The 24,352-nt window shown below is 35.1% G+C and overlaps 1 protein-coding gene across 2 annotated transcripts in view; it reads left to right on the top strand.

Annotated features, from left to right (window-relative positions):
* The window catches only part of AIMP1 (aminoacyl tRNA synthetase complex interacting multifunctional protein 1), a 57,349-nt gene that overhangs the window by 775 nt on the left and 32,222 nt on the right, over positions 1-24,352 (top strand). For both annotated transcript variants that reach the window (XM_077142627.1, XM_077142626.1), the window contains exons 2-3: positions 22,483-22,616; positions 24,154-24,267. In XM_077142627.1, coding sequence (XP_076998742.1) covers positions 22,508-22,616; positions 24,154-24,267 — 223 coding nt within the window. In that variant the 5' untranslated portion in view covers positions 22,483-22,507. The remainder of the gene's footprint in view (positions 1-22,482; positions 22,617-24,153; positions 24,268-24,352) is intronic.

Below are 24,352 nucleotides of genomic sequence, written 5' to 3'. Positions count from 1 at the left end.
AGGTCATGGAGGAGTGTTAAGAGAAAAATACTAAAGCTGGGAAGGAAGGTATGAAGTGAGAAGTTGAAATTTTAGGGTGACCAGTGAAAGTGGTACTGGAAAGATGACTTGTAAGTAAAGATCTGACAGAAATGAGAGAACCACGCATATATCTTGGGGAAGTGCAGTCAGACAGAGACCAGACATTGCAAAGGCCATGAGACAGAAATTTGTCTGGAATACGAGGAGTCTGTGGGTCGAGGCGAGTGATGTAGCCGGAGACAAAATCAGAGCACAGGAAGAGGTCATAAAAGATTTTGAGGGCATTTAACTTTTATTCTGAATGAAGTAAGAAGCCTTTGGAGAGTTTGCAGTATTGGAGTGATATGGTCTGATTTCCTCTTTAACAGGATAACTTGTTATAAAGTAGACTGAAAGGCGCAGGGTGAAGAAAGAGGCTTTTACAGTAATCCAGGGAAGAAGTTATGCTGATAGAGCAAGGGTTAAGAAACGGTCAGCCTGATTCTTGATATTCTTATTTTAGATATGCAGGAGTGTTATGGATGGTGTATTATTATGTTTTTAATTGGACTTTAGGAGACACTTTAAAAATGAATTGAGTTTTGTAGTGTGAAAAACTTAAGTTAAAATTTTGGCTTTGCCATTTGATAGTTAGATAGACTTAGACAAGTCATATAATTTGAGTATATAGAAGGGAAGTAATATTTCACTAGGTTGTAGAGATTAAATGGCAATGCACATAATGTGCCTGACCCATTAAAGTAGTGGCTATTATTGCCTGTGTCCCTGGGTAGGAAATAAGAGAAAGGTAGTGGTGAATGTGTCTGTGGATGGATAGGGTTGGTTAAATCCTACTGAAGAAAATTTGAGCCAGGTAAAAGATGACCCTGCTTGAGATAAGAGAGTCATCGAATGCCTAAATAAATTCCTTTTTGAATTTTATGCACACTTTGCTGGAAAGAAATTTTTTGTGTTTATGTCTGTAGAATGTAAAAATACATGCACTTTCCTCTTATAGCCATCCTCTTAAAGTTATCCTTTATAGTAACCCCTCTAGAACCTCTTCTGTCCTTGTCAGTAAAGGGGAAGAAGGCCGATGGATAAGTAATGGAAAAAATAAAGAATAAATATGAGTTTTCATAAGAAGCATAGTTTTAGCTGTTTTATAATTTTTGGCAAAAATTGATAAAAGACGCTTGGGAATTCCTGCTGCTAGCTGCTGCTCTGTATTTTGTCACTGAAATGCATTGTTCTCGATTTATTTAATTTTATAGTTTACTATGCTTTAAATGTGAACTCTTGACTTGTGCATTTTAAACTCTAGCTGATATTTTTAACCTAGTTTCAAAAAGTGCCACATTACTTAGCAGCATAATAAAGGTGTTCTTTCACAGTGATAAAACTGGTAATAAGCCCACAAAGGAAATGGGGGAAAGAAGTTTGGGAGGTAAATAGAGGGGTGAAGGGAGAAAGGGGAAGGAAAAAATGAATAAAATTACCGAAGTTAATCAATTCTAAGATTTTTACATCTCAGAAACGGGTGCATTTTTATAATTGTTGATGTTTTAAAAATCACCATAGACTAACTGGTAGTTGTGACATAGTTGTCATTGCCCACACATATGCAAATTGGTCGTAACTTAATATTGTCATCATTTTAGTTGAATTTATGCACTGTTGGTATATAGTTTAGGTTAATTTCAGTTTTAAATGTCCATTGAAAGATTATGATTTAGTATTAGAATGAAAAGTTGCTGTGTTTGCGGAAACACAGGGAAACAAAAGAATTATATAAGATAAAAATCTAGGACTTAATTTAAAGAGGTGTTTCAATAAATAATAAAGGATGTGTCTAAGTGTTAAGAAAGCATTGGATCAATTGAATTGGTAGGATTTTTTTTTCTTAATGGTACATAAAATAATAGAGAATCTTATGAGTGGAGCCATTTTACAACTCATGTCATCTTAGAGATGATGAAATATAGTGTTGATACAGATTTGAGGAAGAAGAGAGACACTTTTAGGTTTTTGTACAAGTTTCCATGCTATAAATAAAATAGAAAATTTCCACTGAAAATTTCCATTTCAAAGTAGTAGCTTAGTTGTTTATATTTGATTCCTCACATTGAGAGTCTTCAGGCAGGAGATTTGTTATTTAGAAGAAATTACAGGCAATTTAGATACAGAAACAGACTATTGAGATTGCTGAGGAAAAGGGAAGCTATTTAAAAATTACAGAAATCTCAAACATAATATATTTGTTTGTTTTAAATTGGTTAAAAAGCCATCATATAATTAGTGAATTTTTGGGTTGATGAAATATAGTGATTAAAGTTGAGAAGAGCAAATTAATGTGAGGGAACAGCAAATTATATGTTCTTTTTGTAATTTAAATAAAACTTTTCAAAAGCTTTTTATAATTAAAATATGCTCATTATTATTAATTTTTTAATTTAAAAAAGGAGTAGAAGACAAGTCTTGCCTCCCATCAACCAAACACAACTGTTAACATACTTGGTATATGTTTTCTGGTTGTTTTTTTTTTTCTTATCTATGAAGTATTTTTATAATACTGGTAATTGCTTGCAATGTAATATTGTATCTATTTTAATCTTCTCATATTTACTTTTTTTACATTTACACACAGAGATTGTCATTATTTCCCGAACTGTTTTAGAGAATACTACTTCTAATAAATGGTAGACCATGTTCGTGTTCCTTGGTTAGGAGTCCATAGTTAAATATAATGGGAAATGCTTTCTGATTATAATCTTTGGAGAAATTGTAGCTTGGTCATTAAAAGAGCTAGCTCCAGAATCTGACAGGGTGGGATTATTGGTCCTCATTTAGTTATTAGCTAAATTAGTGTTAATTAAGCTTTCTTATCTGTATAATGGAGATGATTACAGTATTCATTGCATATCCATATAAAACATTTAGCCAGCACATAGTAAATGTTACTTTTTATTATTATCATGCATATTAGCTTACTTAAGGCTCTGAGGAAAATTTTTTTAAAAACTTAAAAAATTTTGCTTTTCCTATCCAACCTTAGATCTTTCTTTTTCTGCAACGTCTGTAGCATTTCAAAGGACTAGTGTTTCCCTAAAGGTAGTATGAAAACTAATGGACAGAATTTTCTAACTTTTAGTGATTGCCTTATACATTAAGGGCACTTACCCCTAACCTCACTCTCCAGAGGATTGCTGCTTAAAATGCACATGAATTCTCGAAAACTAGAGACATGTTTCTAAGTTGATGCTTTAAAAAATACTTCACACATAGGTTTGAAATTATCCAATGTATCATTTAAGTTTTAATCCTTAGTCAGTTACTTGATCTATTGTTTTGTTCTCTTGATAATAGGGAGGAAAAGCTTCCAGTTTCAAGCCTATAGTTGAAATTCAGCTTATACTCGTTATGATTGAAAATCATAATACTGCACTTAACGTATTATTGAAATGAACACTGGGCCCAATGGTAAGACATCTGTCTGATATTTAAACAGTGTTAGTGGTAACTGTTGTCCTGAACTTACTTCATTTAAAAAAGAAAAAAAAGATCTCTTGCCCATTGGTCTGAAAGCTCAGTGAGTGCAGGCAACATGTTTATTCTCTGCTATAAATCCAACACATGGCACAAAACCAGGGACTATAAGTAAAGCTGAGATCATAAGCTTATTTTACTTTTAGGGACTTGGGTAGTAATATAAATTGCAGTAACAGGGAGTGGTGAGGTATATATGCCTTGCTTAAAGGTGTTTGCCTTAATTTCTTGGCTGCTGTGGCAAATACTATCTAATGGATTGGCTTAAACACCTGGAATTCACTGGCTCATGGGTTCAGAGGCTAGAAGACTCCTTTCCTACTGAGGTCAGTTAGATTCTGGCTGACTGGTAGTTGTTGGTTCCATGGATGTAGTCACAGGAAAATTTCCTCTCCTTTATTTTCCACTTTCCTTTCCTTTCTCTTCTGGATTTCCTTAACTTTCATCTTTCAGAACTCCCTGTGGGTTTTACTTTAAGTACTCCAGTAATAGGATTAAAATTCATTCATATTCAGTTAGCCACACCTAAACCAAAAATAACATCTTCTGTGGGTCCTATTTACAATGGATTCACATCCACAGTAGTGGAATTAAGATTAAGACATTTTTTTTTCTAGAGTACATATTTCAGCCTGCCGCAACATTCACATTTAGTTGCTACAAACGCTATTCCCTGGAACACAGAGGTATCTCTATATGCAGTGTAACAGTTTACAATCCCTGGAAGAGACTAATGTTAGAACCAAAATCTGAAGACCATCAACATTAGAAGTACACATCAGAGAAAAGGAGACAAAAGGAAATACCAGAGAGGTAGGAATTAAATCAGGTGAAAATACCCCTATTTTACAAATTAGGAAAATGAAGCATACAGAAGTTAATAATTTTATCAAGAACACCAACCCATTAAGTATGTCATTCAAGCAAGGTTTGTTGAACCTTGGCCATTGCTAGTGATCACTTTCTGCATGTCACTGGAAAACATTGGCATGAACTTTTACATCTGTTTGCATTTTTGAGAAATTTAAATAATAATTAATAATCCAGTACCAGAAAGCCTAATTCTAGGCTTTTCTTTATTCCAAGAAAGGATATATCAGATAAATTTGCAGTTTGATTCCCCAGTTTTACAAAATGTGTGTGAGAGAGATGATGATACAGAAATAATACATTTTTAAGCTAACTTTATTGGATTAGAACTGTTTTTTTTTAATGTTTGTATTTTAAAACCAGTGAGTGAAATTGTAAGACTTGGGATTCATTTGTATTGGAACCACCTATTTGTGTTTAAAAACATTGACTTTGGGATCAGACAAAACTCTTAAGTAGCTGTGTATTCCAGTACAAGTTACTTTATCAGGCAGCGTCAGTTTTGTTTCTTCCTCTGATGAAATGAGGTTAATAATTTACCAGAGTGACTCTGAGCTGTGAGGATTAAATGAGATAATGCACATAAAATATTTAGTATAGTTTGTAGCATAAACATAAATGTATGATTTACATTTGTATGCTCATTTAAATAGTGTATATTCAATAAATGTATGATATACTTAGATCATTCGGGTTAGTGTAAGAGATGATTAGAATCACTAAGAGAGCAATCAAAAATGAATAATGAAAATGATTATGCTGGAATGCTTGCTAGTAGTCTCCTACTAATTGGATTTTTTTAAATGTGCCATCTATCAGTCAGCTGTTTTCTTGTCAGGTGAGCTAATTAAATTAGCCTTATGTGGGAATTTAGCAGAAATCTGTTTCATTAGTGACTCCTGAACTTTTCATCTTCAAAGACTCTATATCAATTCCTCCTGGTACTCATTTTTTAAAAAATATTTTTATTGAGACATCTTTACACACCATACAGCCCATCTGATCTATACACTTGATAGCCTGCAATATCATCATCATGTAGTTGTGTGTTCATCACCATGATCATTTTTTAGAATATTTGCATCTCTTCATAAAAAGAAATTAAAAAAAAGCCCCACATCCCATACCCTTTACCCCTCGTCATTGGCCACTAATGTTGCAATTTATCCTTTTTTTTCTTAACCCCTTATCTCCTCACCCCCATTTATTTATTTATTTATTTGTCCTTATTTTTTTACTCGTCTGTGCATAACCTGGATGCCCCATCCATAAGGTTTTCACAATCACATGGTCACATTGTAAAAGCTATATAGTTATACAGTCATGTTCAAAAATCAAGATTGCTGGAATACATTACCTCTAGCCACTCCAATATGCCATAATCTGAAAAGGGATATCTATATAATGCAGAAGAATAAACTCTAGGATAATTTCTTGACTCTGTTGAAATCTTTCAGCCACTAAAACTTTGTCTATTTCTCTTCCCCCTTTTGGTCAAGAAGGCTTTCTCAATCCCATAATGCCTGGTCCTGGCTCATCCCCGGGAGTAGTGTCCCATATTGCCTGGGAGATTTACGCTCCTGGGAGTCATGTCCCACACAGGGGAGGAGGACAATGGAGCTCATATTTTGAAGGAATAAATTAACTGCATTTGTTAAGCAATGGAAATTCATGAAACACTGGGGATTAAAATGTCATTTTCTGTTTCCTTCTAATCGTAGGTTCTCTCAGTAGAACTGCCAGCTACTATAGAAGCTTCACACTAAACATACCCCAATTCATTAACTTTTCCCTTCTATTCTGCTAATCTTGTCTCCTGTTCTCTTTGAACCTCTCTGTTCAACTGGTCCAGACATCTCACTGCTTATTTCTAAAATAATTTTTTGTGAAGTCACTTTGCTTTGAGTCTTCTGCCCTGCTTCAGTCCTTCTGTTCCACATTGTAGCCAGTTATCTCCAAATTGAAAACCTAATCACGTCGCTTCTAGTTTAAAACCCTTCAGTGGCTCCCTGTTGAACTTGACCAAGGCTGCCTAGTTAAAAAGACACTTTATCATCTGGCCCAGTTTTCTTTACATATCTCTTCCATTCATCCTTTCTGCTTCCGCGTGTTGATTTACACACACCTTGGCTGTTCTCCTTTAAAAAAAAAACTTCTTAGCTTCTAGTATGCTGCTATTTGATCCTAGAATGCTTTCTTTTTTGCTATGCTTTTGTTCGCCTCATACGTATTTTGCCCTGCCTGGGTTTACTTATCTCTGAGACTTAGGTTTGATGTTTCCCCACTCAGAAACTTTCCATTACATCCCGATCTGGAATAAGTTGCTCTTCTTAAGGGCTGCCTAAGCTTTATTGTCCTTGTAATTACATTTTCCACCTTTCCCCCCTGGTAGATTATAAATTCCTTCAAAGTGAGAGGCTGTTTCTTACTCATTTATTTTGCAGTACTTACCACAGTGGCTGACATGTAGATGTTCAACAACAATTTATTGAATTAATGACTAATTACTACACTTAAAAATTCCTATGTAATCTAAATTCAGGTATGATTTCCATTTAACTTTTTGAAATAGTTCAACAGCCTAAAGAAATTTACTAATTTATTGGATCTGCAGATTAGAATTCACTGCCCTATAGAATGATTCTTCATCCTCTCTATCCTCCTCACAGTTTGTCTTCATCCCTATATGACGCTCCATACATGATGCATGTACACTCCAGCATAAGGCGCATGGGGTATGTTAAAATTTTGGTGTTTTATTGCACTTCAGCAATTTCATTCTTAAAAGGTAGCATCTCATATCATTTTAATTTTAGGAAAAATGAGTTGTGTGATGTTTATTTTTCAGTAAGTTTGAAAGTAAATTTTTTAAACTTTTTTTTATTGTGAAATATAACATATATACAAAAAAGCAATAAATTTCAAAGTACATTTTAACAAGTAGCTACAGAACAGATTTCAAAGTTTGATATGGGTATAGTTCCACAATTTCAGATTTTTCCTTCTAACTGCTCAAAGACACTGGAGACTAAAAAGAAATAACAATATAATGATTCAGCAGTCATATTCATTTGTTAAATCCTAACTTCTCTGTTATAGCTCCTCCTTTTCCTTTGATTCTTCTCTCACTCTTTAGGGATATTTGAGTTATGCCCATTCTAACATTTTTTCATTATTGTAAAGGGTGTCGATGGTAAGGGACAGAGGAATGGAACTGGTTGATGTTCTTGGAGACTGGCCCTTCTGGGCTTGCATAGGAATAGCCTTTGGACTGTATTTGAACCCTTAGCCACTGATACCTTATTTGGGTACATTTCATTTCCTCCTGTGGCACCAGGGCCAGGCTCATCCCTGTAGTCATGTCCCACATTGCCAGGGAGAGTCACACTCCTGGACATGATGTCCCACATTGGGGGAGGGTAATGATTTCACTTGCAGAGTTGGACTTAGAGAGAAAGAGCCCATGTCTGAGCAACAACAGAGATCTTCTGGAAGTAACTCTTAGGCATAATTATAGGTAGGCTTAGCTGAAAGTGATTTTATAACTTTAAAATATTTTAAATCTAATTTCTATGATTAAATTTAGAAAGTTAATTTTTCCTAAATAAAGTTTTCCAAATGAAGTTTGGTGAGATTAGTGTACTTAGAGCTAAATTTGAGCTTTTAAGTTTATACTCACAATCTGACATTTTTACCACTAAGACTTCAATTGTAACTTCTAACCTCTCACATCCATCTTTAGAACCAGCAATGCTTAAATATGCTTTAATTGGGTTTCTTTAGAAATCTTGAAAGCAATATTTATCATATGCTGAATAAAATAACGTGGCATATGACTGTGTTTTGTGATCCATCTTCCTCTCCAGCTAGCATAACCCAGAAATTCTGAAAACAACTGTCTTTTAGCATTTGAGAAAAGTTTTTTTATCAACACATACACCTGACTAGAAGCTAATTCAAAATATCTTTAGATTTCACAAGACAAGAGTTTTTAATGTTGGCATCATGAATATTATTTCGAGATGACCACTTTTCTAGAAGTAGAGAAAGAGTAGATACTGGTTAACAGTTGATGCGTTTTTATTGTCATTCCTGAGTTTTATTTTGCCAAGAAAACTCAATTATTGCAGGAGAAATGACAGTTCTACCAAAATATATTTCCTCCCCTTCTCTTCTAATGAGTTATTTTTTTAGTGGTATAATTGATGATATTACCACAGTTAAAATAGTTTAAAAGTAAGCCAATATATATGATATATATCTTGATTCTGTGATTTATGGAAACTGTTGGACAGCTTTTAATTACTACACAACCAGATAAGGACTTGTAAGTATTTAGTTTATAGAGTTCAAGTTTCAGGTATTCACATGGTCTTTAGCTAAGGTTTTAGTTCAGTTAGTTTTTGTTTTTCCTTTCCTTAAAACAACAGTTTACATCATTTCACATAAAACAGTTCTCTTGATATTCTTGTCTGACTAATACTGGATTACTGCTTTTTAATCTAGAGCTGAGAACGTTTATACCAGTGCTCAGAAGACCTTCATGGGGATGCAAACTGAAATCTGCTTTATTTCATTTAGTTCTACTGAGTATTCCTTCTGTGTGCACCATTTCTTTAAATAATTTCAAGTGTTATCTTTAAATAACAGTTTTGATGGCAATATCTTTCTATAGAGAAAAGTGTGTAAAGATTTTCAGTTGGCTGCTGTTGTATTCCTAAAGATAGATGTTCTTTGGTATATTTTGCACACTATGATGAACACACAATTTAGAATCTAGAATGTAAATATATTAATATTTTCATGCCTATATTAGTTTTTTAAATGCTCCCGGAAAGCAATATGCCAAAAATGAAATGTGTTTTAAAAAGGAAATTTATTAGGTTACAAGGTTACACTTCTAAGGCCATAAAAATGTCCAAACTAAGGCATCCAGAGAAGGCCATGTAAATGTCCAAACTAAGGCATCCAGATCAGAGGAAAATACCTTGACTCAAGAAAACTGATGTCTGTCACATGGGAAGACACATGACTGGAGTCTGCTAGTCCTTGTTTCCAGTTCTATTGCTTCCAGCATCTGATGCCTGTGGTTTCCTCTCCAAGTGTCTATGGGCCTTCACTTAGCTCCTCCAGGACACAATTCTGGGTTCTGACTTGTTTACCATCTCATTGGAAGGTACATGGCAATGTCTTCTGGGTTCTGCAGCTCTAGACATCTATATCTAAATGTCTGCTCTCTGTCCGCACTCTAAGCATCTCCAAATGTCTGCATTTCTGTTGGCTCTGAAGCAACTGTTCAGGTGTCTGTATCTGAAATTTCTCCAAAATGTTTCCCCTTTTAAAGAACCATAATAAATGAATCAAGACCTACTTGGAAAGGGCAGAGTCACATTTCCATCTAATCAAAAAGTCACACCCACAGACACCAGGGCTTGGTAATTTCAGACACCAGGGCTTGGTAATTTGAAGCCATTAAAACCAGCCTACAACCTCTCCTCTGTCTCCACCACGCCCCCAGCAGGGAGAGTCTGCCAAAGTTAAAGGCACTACATCATCTTATGCTGGTGGGACCTGCAGTCAGACAAGCACCACACCCAGGGAGGATAAGAAAAACAGAGTCCAGAGACTTCACAGGAAAGTCTTTCAACCTGCTGGGTCTCACCCTCAGGGAAAACCAACGCAGGTGACTCTTTCCTCCTGATAGGAGGCCAGTTTGATCTGGGAAAACCTGGCTGGGGTATATAATATCTAGGTAGCCCTTCATAGTGTGGCAGTGGGGAAGGCACCACACAAGCAGGGCAAGAAACAAAAAACAAGAACTGAAAAATTCTCCTCTGTTAAACAAAACTTAAGCTAAAGGTCCAGATAAAGCTGAATGGAATGTCAAAGAACAGATAGACAACAAATTCATCCAGCAAGAAAACCCTAGATAAAAGAAGTGAAAGCAATCTCCAGAATTAACTAATTAAGGTAATTAAATGCCTACATGCCAGCAAAAAATAACAAATAACACTAGGAAAATTGAAGATATGGTCTAGTCAAAGGAACAAACCAACAATTCAAGTGACATACAGGAGCTGAAACAATTAATTCAGAATGTACGAACAGACATGGAAAACCTCATCAAAAACCAAACCAATGAATTGAGGGAGGATATAAAGAAGGCAAGGAAAGAACAAAAGGAAGAAACTGAAAGTCTGAAAAAACAAATCACAGAATTTATGGGAATGAAAGACACAGGAGAAGAGATGAAAAAAACAATGGAAACCTACAATGGTAGATTTCGAGAGACAGAACATACGATGTCAAAACTGGAGGACGGAACATCTGAAATCCGACAAGAAACAGAAACTATAGGGAAAAAAATGGAAAAATATGAGCAGGGACTCAGGGAATTGAAAGACAATATGAAGCGCATGAATATACGTGTTGTGGGTGTCCCAGAAGGAGAAGAGAAGGGAAAAGGAGGAGAAAAACTAATGGAGGAAATTATCACTGAAAATTTCCCAACTCTGATGAAAGACTTAAAATTACAGATCCAAGAAGTGCAGCGTACCCCAAAGAGAATAGATCCAAATAGACATACTCCAAGACATTTAATAATCAGAATGTCAGAGGTCAAAGAGAAAGAGAGGATCTTGAAACAGCAAGAGAAAAGCAATCTATCACATACAATGGAAGCCCAATAAGACTATGTGCAGATCTCTCAGCAGAAACCATGGAGGCAAGAAGACAGTGGGATAATATATTTAAATTATTAAAAGAGAAAAACTGCCAACCAAAAATTCTATATCCAGCAAAATTGTCCTTCAAAACTGAGGGAGAGAATCCAGAAGATGGCGGCTTAGTAAGGTACGTGCGTCTTAGTTCCTCCTCATCCAAAGCAACTACTAGGTGAACTGAAACAGTGCAGAAAAGCTCTCGGGGCTACGGCAGGGAATGGACACACAGCGTACCCCAGTCTGCACTGGCTAGTCTGACTGCGAGACTCGGCTGCGGTGAGATCCCCGAGCAGTGCGCGATTTCCCCAGCAGCGGCAGCTGCGACAGCCGGAGCTACTCCCTCCCTCCTTCCCGGGCCGGCTGAGAGTCTCGGAGAGGCAAGTTTCCCAAGCCGAGGCGGCCGGCGCCCCTCTTTTGCGGGCGGCTTCGAGTCTCGGCTTCGAGTCCGCGGTTACGAATCTCGGATCAGAAGGCTATCCAAGCCGCGATGGCCCCCCCGCCGCGGGCGGCTTCCTGGTCCGGTGGGGAATTCCCCAGGCCACGGCGGCCAGTGACCGAAGCCCCTCCCCCGCGGGCAACTTCCTGGTCCGGTGGCGAATTCCCCGGGCCCGCTGCGGCCGGCGACCAGCCACAGGGTCCCCTCAAGCCACGGCGGCTGAAGCCCCCACCACGCGCGGCCCCTGAACCAACGGAGAGAATTGGATCGGAAATCCTAAGGCCGCGGAGATCGGTGATGGGGGGATCCATTCCAAACACGTGAGACAAACGTGTGCCACGAGCGCCACCTACTGGGCAGGATAAGAAAGACAGAACCCAGAGATTTCACAGAAGAATCTTACAACCTTGTTGGGTCCGACACCCAGGGAAATCTGACTAAATGCCCAGACGCCAGCAGCAGAAGATAACGGTCCACGCTCAGAAAATTGAGAATATGGCCCAGTCAAAGGAACAAACCAATAGTTCAAATGAGATACAAGAGCTGAGACAATTAATGCTGAATATACGAACAGAAATGGAAAACCTCTTCAAAAACGAAATCGATAAATTGAGGGAGGACATGAAGAGGACATGGGCTGAACATAAAGAAGAAGTAGAAAAACTAAAAAAACAAATCATAGAACTTATGGAAGTGAAGGATAAAGTAGAAAAGATGGAAAAAACAATGGATACCTACAATGATTGATTTAAAGAGACAGAAGATAGAATTAGTAATTTGGAGGATGGAACATCTGAATTCCAAAAAGAAACAGAAACTATCAGGAAAAGAATGGGAAAATTTGAACAGGGTATCAGGGAACACAAGGACAATATGAACCGCACAAATATACGTGTTGTGGGTGTCCCAGAGGAGAAGAGAAGGGAAAAGGAGGAGAAAAACTAATGGAAGAAATTATCACTGAAAATTTCCCAACTCTTATGAAAGACCTAAAATTACAGATCCAAGAAGTGCAGTGCACCCCAAACAGATTAGACCCAAATAGGCGTTCTCCAAGAAACTTACTAGTTAGAATGCCACAGGTCAAAGAGAAAGAGAAGATCTTGAAAGCAGCAAGAGAAAAACAATCCATCACATACAAGGGAAACCCAATAAGACTATGTGTAGATTTCTCAGCAGAAACCATGGAAGCTAGAAGACAGTGGGATGATATATTTAAATTACTAAAAGAGAAAAACTGCCAACCAAGACTTCTATATCCAGCAAAATTGTCCTTCAAAAATGAGGGAGAAATTAAAACATTCTCAGACAAAAAGTCACTGAGAGAATTTGTGACCAAGAGACCAGCTCTGCAAGAAATACTAAAGGGAGCACTAGGGTCAGATACAAAAAGACAGAAGAGAGAGGTATGGAGAAGAGTGTAAAAAGAAGGAAAATCAGATATGATATATATAATACAAAAGGCAAAATGTTAGAGGAAAATATTATCCAAACAGTAATAACACTAAATGTCAATGGACTGAATTCCCCAATCAAAAGACATAGATTGGCAGAATGGATTAAAAAACAGGATCCTTCTATATGCTGTCTACAGGAAACACATCTTAGACCCAAAGATAAACATAGGTTGAAAGTGAAAGGTTGGGAAAAGATATTTCATGCAAATAACAACCAGAAAAGAGCAGGAGTGGCTATACTAATATCCAACAAATTAGACTTCAAATGTAAAACAGTTAAAAGAGACAGAGAAGGACACTATATACTAATAAAAGGAACAATTAAACAAGAAGACATAACAATCATAAATATTTACGCACCGAACCAGAATGCCACAAAATACGTGAGGAATACACTGCAAACACTGAAAAGGGAAATAGACACATATACCATAATAGTTGGAGACTTCAATTCACCACTCTCATCAATGGACAGAACATCTAGACAGAGGATCAATAAAGAAACAGAGAATTTGAATATTACTATAAATGAGCTAGACTTAACAGACATTTATAGGACATTACATCCCACAACAGCAGGATACACCTTTTTCTCAAGTGCTCATGGATCATTCTCAAAGATAGACCATATGCTGGGTCACAAAGCAACTCTTAACAAATTTAAAAAGATTGAAATCATACACAACACTTTCTCGGATCATAAAGGAATGAAGTTGGAAATCAATAATAGGCGTAGTGCCAGAAAATTCACAAATACGTGGAAGCTCAACAACACACTCCTAAACAACGAGTGGGTCAAAGAAGAAATTGCTAGAGAAATTAGCAAATACCTCGAGGCGAATGAAAATGAAAACACAACATATCAAAACTTATGGGACACAGCAAATGCAGTGCTAAGAGGGAAATTTATTGCACTAAATGCCTATATCAGAAAAGAAGAAAAGGCAAAAATGCAGGAATTAACTGTCCACTTGGAAGAACTGGAGAAAGAAAAGCAAACTAATCCCAAAGCAAGCAAAAGGAAAGAAATAACAAAGATGAGAGCAGAAATAAATGAAATTGAAAACATGAAAACAATAGAGAAAATCAATAAGGCCCGAAGTTGGTTCTATGAGAAAATCAATAAGATTGATGGGCCCTTAGCAAGATTGACAAAAAGAAGAATAGAGAGGATGCAAATAAATAAGATCAGAAATGGAAGAGGAGACATAACTACTGATCTCACAGAAATAAAGGAGGTAATAACAGGATACTATGAACAACTTTACGCTAATAAATACACAATTTAGATGAAATGAATGGGTTCCTGGAAAGACATGAACAACCAACTTTGACTCAAGAAGACATAGATGACCTCAACAAACCAATCACAAGTAAAGAAATTGAATCAGTCATTCAAAAGCTTCCTAAAAAGAAAAGTCCAGGACCAGACGGCTTCACATCTGAATTCTATCAAACATTCCAGAAAGAATTAGTACCAACTCTACTCAAACTCTTCAAAAAAATCGAAGCGGAGGGAAAACTACCTAATTCATTCTATGAAGCCAACATCACCCTCATACCAAAACCAGGCAAAGATATTACAAAAAAAGAAAACTACAGGTCAGTCTCTCTAATGAATATAGTTGCAAAAATCCTCAATAAAATTCTAGCAAATCGTATCCAACAACACATTAAAGGAATTATACATCATGACCAAGTACGATTCATCCCAGGTATGCAAGGATGGTTCAACATAAGAAAATCAATTAATGTAATACACCATATCAACAAATCAAAGCAGAAAAATCACATGATCATCTCAATTGACGCAGAGAAGGCATTTGACAAGATTCAACATCCTTTCCTGTTGAAAACACTTCAAAGGATAGGAATACAAGGGAACTTCCTTAAAATGATAGAGGGAATATATGAAAAACCCACAGCTAATATCATCCTCAATGGGGAAAAATTGAAAACTTTCCCCCTAAGATCAGGAACAAGACAAGGATGTCCACTATCACCACTATTATTCAACATCGTGTTGGAGGTTCTAGCCAGAGCAATTAGACAAGAAAAAGAAATACAAGGCATCAAAATTGGAAAGGAAGAAGTAAAACTATCACAGTTTGCAGACGATATGATACTATATGTCGAAAACCCAGAAAAATCCACAACAAAACTACTAGAGCTAATAAATGAGTACAGCAAAGTAGCAGGTTACAAGATCAACATTCAAAAATCTGTAGCATTTCTATACACTAGCAATGAACAAGCGGAGCGGGAAATCAAGAAACGAATCCCATTTACAATTGCAACTAAAAGAATAAAATACCTAGGAATAAATTTAACTAAAGAGACAAAAAACCTATATAAAGAAAACTACAAAAAACTGCTAAAAGAAATCACAGAAGACCTAAATAGATGGAAGGGCATACTGTGTTCATGGATTGGAAGACTAAATATAGTTAAGTTGTCAATCCTACCTAAATTGATCTACAAATTCAATGCAATACCAATCAAAATCCCAACAACTTATTTTTCAGAAATAGAAAAACCAATAAGCAAATTTATCTGGAAGGGCAGGGTGCCCCAAATTGCTAAAAGTATCTTGAGGAAAAAAAAACGAACCTGGAGGTCTTACACTGCCTGACTTTAAGGTATATTATGAAGCCACAGTGGTCAAAACAGCATGGTATTGGCATAAAGATAGATATATCGACCAATGGAATCGAATAGAGTGCTCAGATATAGACCCTCTCATCTATGGACATTTGATCTTTGATAAGGCAGTCAAGCCAACTCACCTGGGACAGAACAGTTTCCTCAATAAATGGTACCTAGAGAACTGGATATCCATATGCAAAAGAATGAAAGAAGACCCATATCTCACACCCTACACAAAAGTTAACTCAAAATGGATCAAAGATAGGTCTAAGACCATAAAACAGTTAGAGGAAAATGTAGGGAGATATCTTATGAATCTTACAATTGGAGGCAATTTTATGGACCTTAAACCTAAAGCAAGAGCACTGAAGAAGGAAATAAATAAATGGGAACTCCTCAAAATTAAACACTTTTGTGCATCAAAGAACTTCATCAAGAAAGTAGAAAGACAGCCTACACAATGGGAATCAATATTTGGAAACAACATATCAGATAAAGGTCTAGTATCCAGAATTTATAATGAGATTGTTCAACTCAGCAACAAAAAGACAGCGAACCCAATTACAAAATGGGAAAAAGACTTGAATAGACACCTCTCAGAGGAGGAAATACAAATGGCCAAAAGGCACATGAAGAGATGCTCAATGTCCCTGGCCATTAGAGAAATGCAAATCAAAACCACAATGAGATATCATCTCACACCCACCAGAATGGCCATTTTCAACAAAACAGAAAATGACAAGTGCTGGAGAGGATGCGGTGAAAGAGGCACACTTATCCACTGTTGGTGGGAATGTCAAATGGTACAACCACTGTGGAAGGCAGTTTGGCGGTTCCTCAAAAAGCTGAATATAGAATTGCCATACAACCCAGCAATACCATTGCTGGGAATCTACTCAAAGGAATTAAGGGCAAAAACTCAAACGGACATTTGCACACCAATGTTTATAGCAGCGTTATTTACAATTGCAAAGAGATGGAAACAGCCAAAATGTCCATCAACAGACGAGTGGCTAAACAAACTGTGGTATATACATACGATGGAATATTATGCAGCTTTAAGGCAGGATAAACTTATGAAGCATGTAATAACATGGATGGACCTAGAGAACATTATGCTGAGTGAGTCTAGCCAAAAACTAAAAGACAAATACTGTATGGTCCCAATGATGTGAATCGACACTCGAGAATAAACTTGGAATATGTCATTGGTAACAGAGTTCAGCAGGAGTTAGAAACAGGGTAAGATAATGGGTAATTGGAGCTGATGGGATACAGACTGTGCAATAGGACTAGATACAAAAACTCAAAAATGGACAGCACAATAATACCTAATTGTAAAGTAATCATGTTAAAACACTGAATGAAGCTGCATCCGAGCTATAGATTTTTGTTTTGTTTTGTTTTGTTCTTACTATTATTACTTTTATTTTTTTCTCTATATTAATATTCTATATCTTTTTCGGTTATATTGCTAGTTCTTCTAAACCAATGCAAATGTACTAAGAAGCGATGATCATGCATCTATGTGATGATGCTAAGAATTACTGATTGCATATGTAGAATGGTATGATTTCTAAAAAAAAAAAAAATGAGGGAGAAATTAAAACATTTTCAGACAAAAAAATCACTGAGAGAATTTGTGACCCAGAGACCAGCTCTGCAAGAAATATAAAGGGAATACTAGAGACAGATACAAAGACAGAAGAGAGAGGTGTGGAGAAGAGTGTAGAAAGGAAGACTATGAATAAAGGTAAAAAGAAGGAAAATTAGATATATAAAATCCAGAAGGCAAAATAGTAGAAGTACTACCCATGTAGTAATAACACTGAATGTTAATGGATTAAACTCTCCAATCAAAAGACATAGTCTGGCAGAATGGATTGAAAAACAGGACCCATCTATATGCTGTCTCTACTCAAAGGACAGGAGGCCAAGGACACAAATGGACATTTACACACCAATGTTTATAGCAGCATTATTAACAGTTACCAAGGGATGGAAACAACCAAAATGTCCATCAACAGACAGTTGTCTAAACAAACTGTGACATTTACATAAGATGGAATATTATGCAGCTGTAAGACAGAATAAAGTTATGAAGTATGTAACAACATGAATGGACCTTAAGGACATTATGCTGAGTGTGATTAGCCAGAAACAAAAGAACAAATACTGTATGGTCTCACTGATACGAACTGACATTAGTGAATAAACTTGGAATATTTCCTTGGTAACAGAGACCATCAGGAGATAGAAATAGGGTGAGACTCTGGGTAATTGGAGCTGAAGGGATACAGATTGTGCAACAGGACTGAATATAAAAACTCAGAAATGGACAGCACAATACTACCTAACTGTAATGTAATTATGTTAAAACACTGAATGAAGCTGCATGTGCGAATGATAGAGGGAGGAGGGCTGGGAACATAAATCAGAAAGAAAGATAGATGGTAAAGATTGAGATGGTATAATCTAGGAATGCCTAGAGTGTATAATAATAGTGAAATGTACAATGTACAAATTTTAAAAATGTTTTTGCAGGAGGAAGAACAAAGGAATGTCATTATTGCAGGGTGCTGAATATGATAATTAATACTTTAAAATATCACCTTATGTGTGAGACTAAAGCAAAAAATGTTTATTTGTTACAAAATTTTTATTTTGACTAGAGCATTTTCTAATATAACTAATGTAGATAGTTTGATTGAATGTCATAAGTACTTGGAATCTCAGGTAGGACATGAGATTTTGTTGATTTGTCCAGAGTGATGCCCCGATGAATCCCAGAGTGATTTGATCAGTGACTGGAAAAGTATTTGCAAGCCCCCTTCGGGGAATGGTGAAAGTGGGAAGAAATTCAACTTCCCCAACTTGGGGAAGTTGAATTCTTGATATACTCACAAGCAGTGTGGACAACCAAAGCTGTAGGCTGAGCCCCCAGTCTTGGGGTTTGTTCACATGAAACTTAACCCCACAAAGGATAGGTCACGTCTACTTAAAATTTAGGCCTACGAGTCACCCCCAGGAGAGCCTCTTTTGCTGCTCAGATGTGGCCTCTCTCTCCAGCCAACATGACGAGCAGTCTCACCACCCTCCCCCTCTCTGCGTGGGACATAACTCCCAGGGGTGTGGACCTTCCTAGCAACGTGGGACAGAGATCCTGGAATGAGCTGAGACTCAGCATCAAGGGACTGAGAAAAACCCTAGAATGAGCTGAGAATTAACATCAAGGGATTGAGAGAACCTTCTCGACCAAAGAGGGGAGAGTGAAATGAGACTAAGTAAGTGTCAATGGCTGAGAGATTCCAAACAGTGTTGAGAGGTTATCCTGGAGGTTATTCTTATGCATTAAGTAGATATCACCTTGTTGTTCAAGATGTAGCAGAGAGGCTGGAGGGAACTGCCTGAAAATGTAGAGCTGTGTTCCAGTAACCATGTTTCTTGATGATGATTGAACAATGATATAGCTTTCACAATGAGACTCTGTGAATGTGAAAACCTTGTGTCTGATGCTCCTTTTAGCTACTATATCAACAGAAGAGTAGAACATATGGAATAAAAATAAACAATAGGGGGAACAAATGTTAAAATAAATTGAGTTTGAAATGCTTGTGGTAAATGAAAGCAAGGGGTAAGGGGTATGGTATGTATAATCTTTTTTTTTCTCTGTTATCATTTTATTTCTTTTTCTGTTGTCTTTTTATTTCTTTTTCTAAATCGATGCAAATGTTCTAAGAAATGATGAATATGCAACTATGCAATGATATTAAGAATTACTGATTGTATATGTAGAATGGGATGATATCTTAATGTTTTGTTTGTTAATTTTTTTTAATTAATAAAAAAAGTTAAAAAAAAACAAAAGTCACACCCACAATTGGGTACATCACATCACCATGGAAGTAATGTAATCAAAAGTTTTCAGCCCCACAAGATTGGATTAGGAAATAAACCATAGCTTTTCTGGGGTACATAACAGTTTCAAACTGACACAATCCCTATAGACTTTATACCACTATGAAAGAAATTTATGTGTGACTTAACCAAGTTATCTGAGTACATTTTTAATACTAATCTCTGTAAGTTGTACATCGCTACCCTCTAAGAAGATGTGATAGTCATATTTATGGACCTAGAAAATAGGATGAAATTAGATAACTATCATACTGTGGACTTTTGAAGGTGAGGATTATTTTATACTGTTTCTTTGTTCTCTTGTGTTCCCAAAATTTTGCTTAGTGCATGACAGATAGTAATAGTTATCTACCTTTTATGTATTATGTGCCAAAAATCTTATTTACTATTATTATAGTATCTCGTTCTGCCTCACTTCAGTCCTATGAGATGTAAATCTTTCCCCTTACATTTGGGTCAGAGACAGATACAGATATTTGACTTAGTCTTCAATAACTTGTTTTCCATGGTTGAGATATGTATTTTATTGAAATACTTAGTTAAAAAAAAAAACTGCTGTGCAATTTACTCATAAAAATGTTTTTCAAGCTTAATTTATTAGCTGTTAGATCATATTCTGGAAAACTAGAATTATTTCTTAGTCTTGACTAGCTGTTGCGTGTTTTCAGTTTGTGATAATAGTGTTTTGATTTCAGAAAAAGCAGGATAGCAAAAGCCTTCATTTTCACATCTTCTTATCTCTTAACACATGTTGCTAGCAGTGTTTTTAAGGATTTCTCTAATTTTCTTTCATTTATTGTTTTCATCAGTTTTAATAGTTGTTATCATTTCCCTTTATCACAGTGTTTCCTTTTTGTAGTTGTGTATGTGTGTTTAACATATTTAGGTCATTTGTGCGTCTGTGTTTTTGAAACATGGCATTCTCTCTTCTCAAATGTATGCCTGTGCTTCAGTATGTATTGCAAAAGTTATATTAAATTTTATTTAGGTTTGTAACTATACATGGCAGATAGTTAATAGATTTATCGTCTCAGTAAAATTTAATTTTTTTCTCTTAGGCTAGGATTTATGATTTTTATTTTCAGATTACTCTTAGAAGATTTTGAAACTATTTTTGCCTGAATCTGGGCATAAGTGAAATTCATATTTCATTTTTCAGCATCTTGGGTGGTAATTTGTGAGGTGACTTTCTGAATTAGTTAGCAAATTTATGAAACTATGCTTTAATTTATTTGTTTTGTATCTTTAAGATACTTGTTTGCTAGTTTTTTATTTTAAGAACTTTGAAATTTGAGTAAGATGGTTTATGAGCTTTACCTTTACAAACTGTATTTTTCTAAAGTATATCGCTAATTTCACATTCTTCGACATTATTCATCATTTTTTTTCTTTGCTAGGGGAGTAAAAGTTGCAGATTATACCAAATCAAATACTGATTATCTTAACCTTTTTGTAACATAGCTGTTTTTCACCTATTGATATATTTGATCATTAATTATATTAGATTAAAATAGAAAGACATTAAACTAAAAGAATGCTGTAATTCAGGATATTAAAAGTTCAGAAGAAAGGCTTTTTCATTACCTTGCTTTGACAATATCCATTTATATATTTTTCTAAGGTTCTGGCTTTGCAGACATTTGAGAACAACAAAAGGGTATTTAGTAGGCTTACTTAGGTAGAAGTAGTAGAATTTAAAAGGTGATGTCTTCATTTTGTATTTTTATACCTTTTATTTATTTAGTCTGCATTGTTATAAGTTATTAAAGTAATAGTACTATGGCTTTTCAAGTTAACCCCTATTTATATTTTCTTCATTTACTAGCAATTTTATTTTTATAGTTTTTTAAAATCAGTTTGTATATCATATATATTGCCAACTTTTGGTATAAAGTGTTTTGAGAATTGGTTTTCTTGTTTTTTAAAAAAAACTAAATGTTTCGGAGTGTCTGGATGGTTATTGTGTTGTAATTTGAAAATTTTTAAAAGATCTTGTTTTTGTCCATTGGCCAATTTTTCATCATCATAACATTTCATTTTTATTGAGTGCTACTTCATTTATTTAAAATCAGAATTCATTCATCAATGCTTATGGTATACTTTTTTGAGTTAATAATTAAAAGCTAAATCAGGTCAAAAAGAGTAGTTCATAGAATTAGATTGACCATTTTTGTCAATATGATTATTTGTCTTAATCTTAGGCATTTTAAACATTAACATGATGAATTAATCTCAGAATGTCTGCTTATGTTCATTTTTCTGCACGTTGTCCAGATCTTTAAAAACTTCTATACATTATAATAAAATTAAAGTTGCAATAATTTTCTTTTATAAATGATGTAGTATATACTGACATTATTTCTTGAGTAGGCATATGATTAATAGTGATGTTCTTCTTTTACTGTGCTTCCTACTTCACATGCTTCTCCTGAAAATTGTACGAAATTGAAATATCCAATTATTAAAATGTCATATAAAGAAAGAATTCAGTAGCTTTCTTTACTTTGAAACACAGGTATGATTCTCAATTATAGCTTTCTTCCCAATAGCTTAATTAAGGTATTGTTATTCTTTTCCCTTATGGCCCACATCTTATGTAATAAATTTCTGCAATATTTAAATTTAAAATATTTAACCTAAAATGTGGTTAAATAGCATGTTTCCTACATTTAGGAAAAAGTAGATTTCCTCTCCCAAACAGATTCAGGGAATTCTCTATTTTAACATTTCCACCATTGGTTTGTTGCTGTACATAGAAAAAGTGTTTTTCTAACATGTTGATATGTTACAGTAGAAAATGTCCTTCCTTTCAGGCTGCTTTATTACTGTATCCTGAATGATAAATGTGTTCCTTCTACAATATATCACTTTTAATTTTTTAATTTAGGAATTTCTGCCGTTATTTGGCAAAAATGGCCACCAATGATGCTATTCTGAAGAGTCTGGAACAGAAGGGTGCTGAGGCAGATCAAATTATTGAATATCTTAAGAAGCAAGTTGCTCTTCTTAAGGAAAAAGCAAGTAAGGAAATTAAAAAATGTCTAAGGAAATACTTTAAAAATGAATTGTTTATTGACAGAGCAAAACATATGTTTCCCACATAATTTATTGCTTTATAATCTTGGGAAAAACTTTTAGAATCCTTTAATAATTTAATTTTGTGTGTAGTAATACCTAAGACTAAAATAAACTAGAATTGTTCTATAGCAAATGTATGATATGTAATAGAAAACCATCTATTATTTCAAGGACTTCTAAAGGAAGAATATGATGTTTAAAATAAGTTGGTTCAGAATTTGCGATTCAAAATTAAGAAAATTGGATGAAATAGAATATAAAGTCAAATATCTCTTATAACCTTATATAGCGGATAATGTGTTATATTTTCATATTGCTTTCGTCAAGGCTTTTCCTGAAATGATTTTTACATAGAAATATTTCTTTAACTTTTATTTAGAGATTGCTATTTTCTGAACAAAAATACCGTACCTAAATTACTACTTTCATGACTTATTTCTGTTTTGTTTTGTTTTTTGTGTGTTTATTTTCTTTCTTAAAACCAAATTTTTTGAACACCCTGTGTTAATGAAGTAATGAGACTTCCAGAATCTTTTCTTGTCACTAACAGAAATAAGTGCTTTTCTTTCCTACATAAGACTGCAGTGCCCTTCAGTATCCTGTATTTACTCTCCAAAAATTTTTCCCTTTGCTGTTTTTTTTTGTTAATTTTAAAATACCATTTTAGCTACACAAATGTATGATGGTTTACTGGGAAGTTCTGTAGGGTGTGAGATGGTTCTTCATTATGCAGAATATCCAGCAGATTGCAAGACGTCTGGCATATCTGGCCATGCCCAGTAAATACTAGTAGTAACTCCCATTTTTTTGTGACAGCCAGAAACATCCCCACATGCTTTCAGAATCTCACCTAGGCTGTAGAACCAACCCCACTGAGACCAATTGTTATTTTATTATATTTTATAGACTTTGTTCACCTTTAGCATGCACATTATATCTTGAGCAAATCTTTGAAATTATTTCACTCATTGAATGTTTGACCAATTCAACTTCTGAGACATTAGGAGAAAAAGATTGTTTAACTTCTTTTAAAAGGAAATGTCACACTGAAAAAAAGATATTAGAATATTTCTTCACTGTCATTATTAGGCATCAAACTTGTTCTTTTTTTTGTAGTTTAATACATCTAATATTCTTTCTTACAGTTTATTTTTTACTGTCACTTTTGTACTGCATTCTTAAGCTATTTACCATTGCTCTTTCATTTAGTTACAATGATGAAAATGTGGTAACTTGATATTGGTAAGTACCTTTATAGAATCTAAGAAAGTGATTTCCTGAAATTCTACTATTTCATCTCTCTCTCTTTTTCTCTCTCTCCCTTTTAAGTTAAGCATAATGTTGTTCTAATAAGAAATTAAACCTCAAAAAGGAATTGACCAAACCTGTGCTTACTAGTATGTGTTCTTTTCATGTAGTATTTTTAAGAAACTGTTTAGAAAACACAACTGCCATCCAACTAGATGTTCTTTTATCCTAGTTTTGCAGACAACTTTAAGAGAGGAGAAGAAACTTCGTGTTGAAAATGCTAAATTAAAGAAAGAAATCGAAGAACTGAAAGAAGAGCTTATTCAGGCAGAAATTCGAAATGGAGGTGATTAAATATAGAAATACTGGGTTGTTATGATTTATAATAATAGTAATTGTATCCTTTATTAAGTGTTTGTTAAGTTAGGTAT

The sequence above is a fragment of the Tamandua tetradactyla genome, chromosome 24, assembly GCF_023851605.1.
Source record: "Tamandua tetradactyla isolate mTamTet1 chromosome 24, mTamTet1.pri, whole genome shotgun sequence".
Classification (NCBI taxonomy): Eukaryota; Metazoa; Chordata; class Mammalia; order Pilosa; family Myrmecophagidae; genus Tamandua; species Tamandua tetradactyla.
The sequence above is the reverse complement of the archived record's forward strand: the minus strand, read 5'-3'. Positions and strand labels throughout refer to the sequence as shown.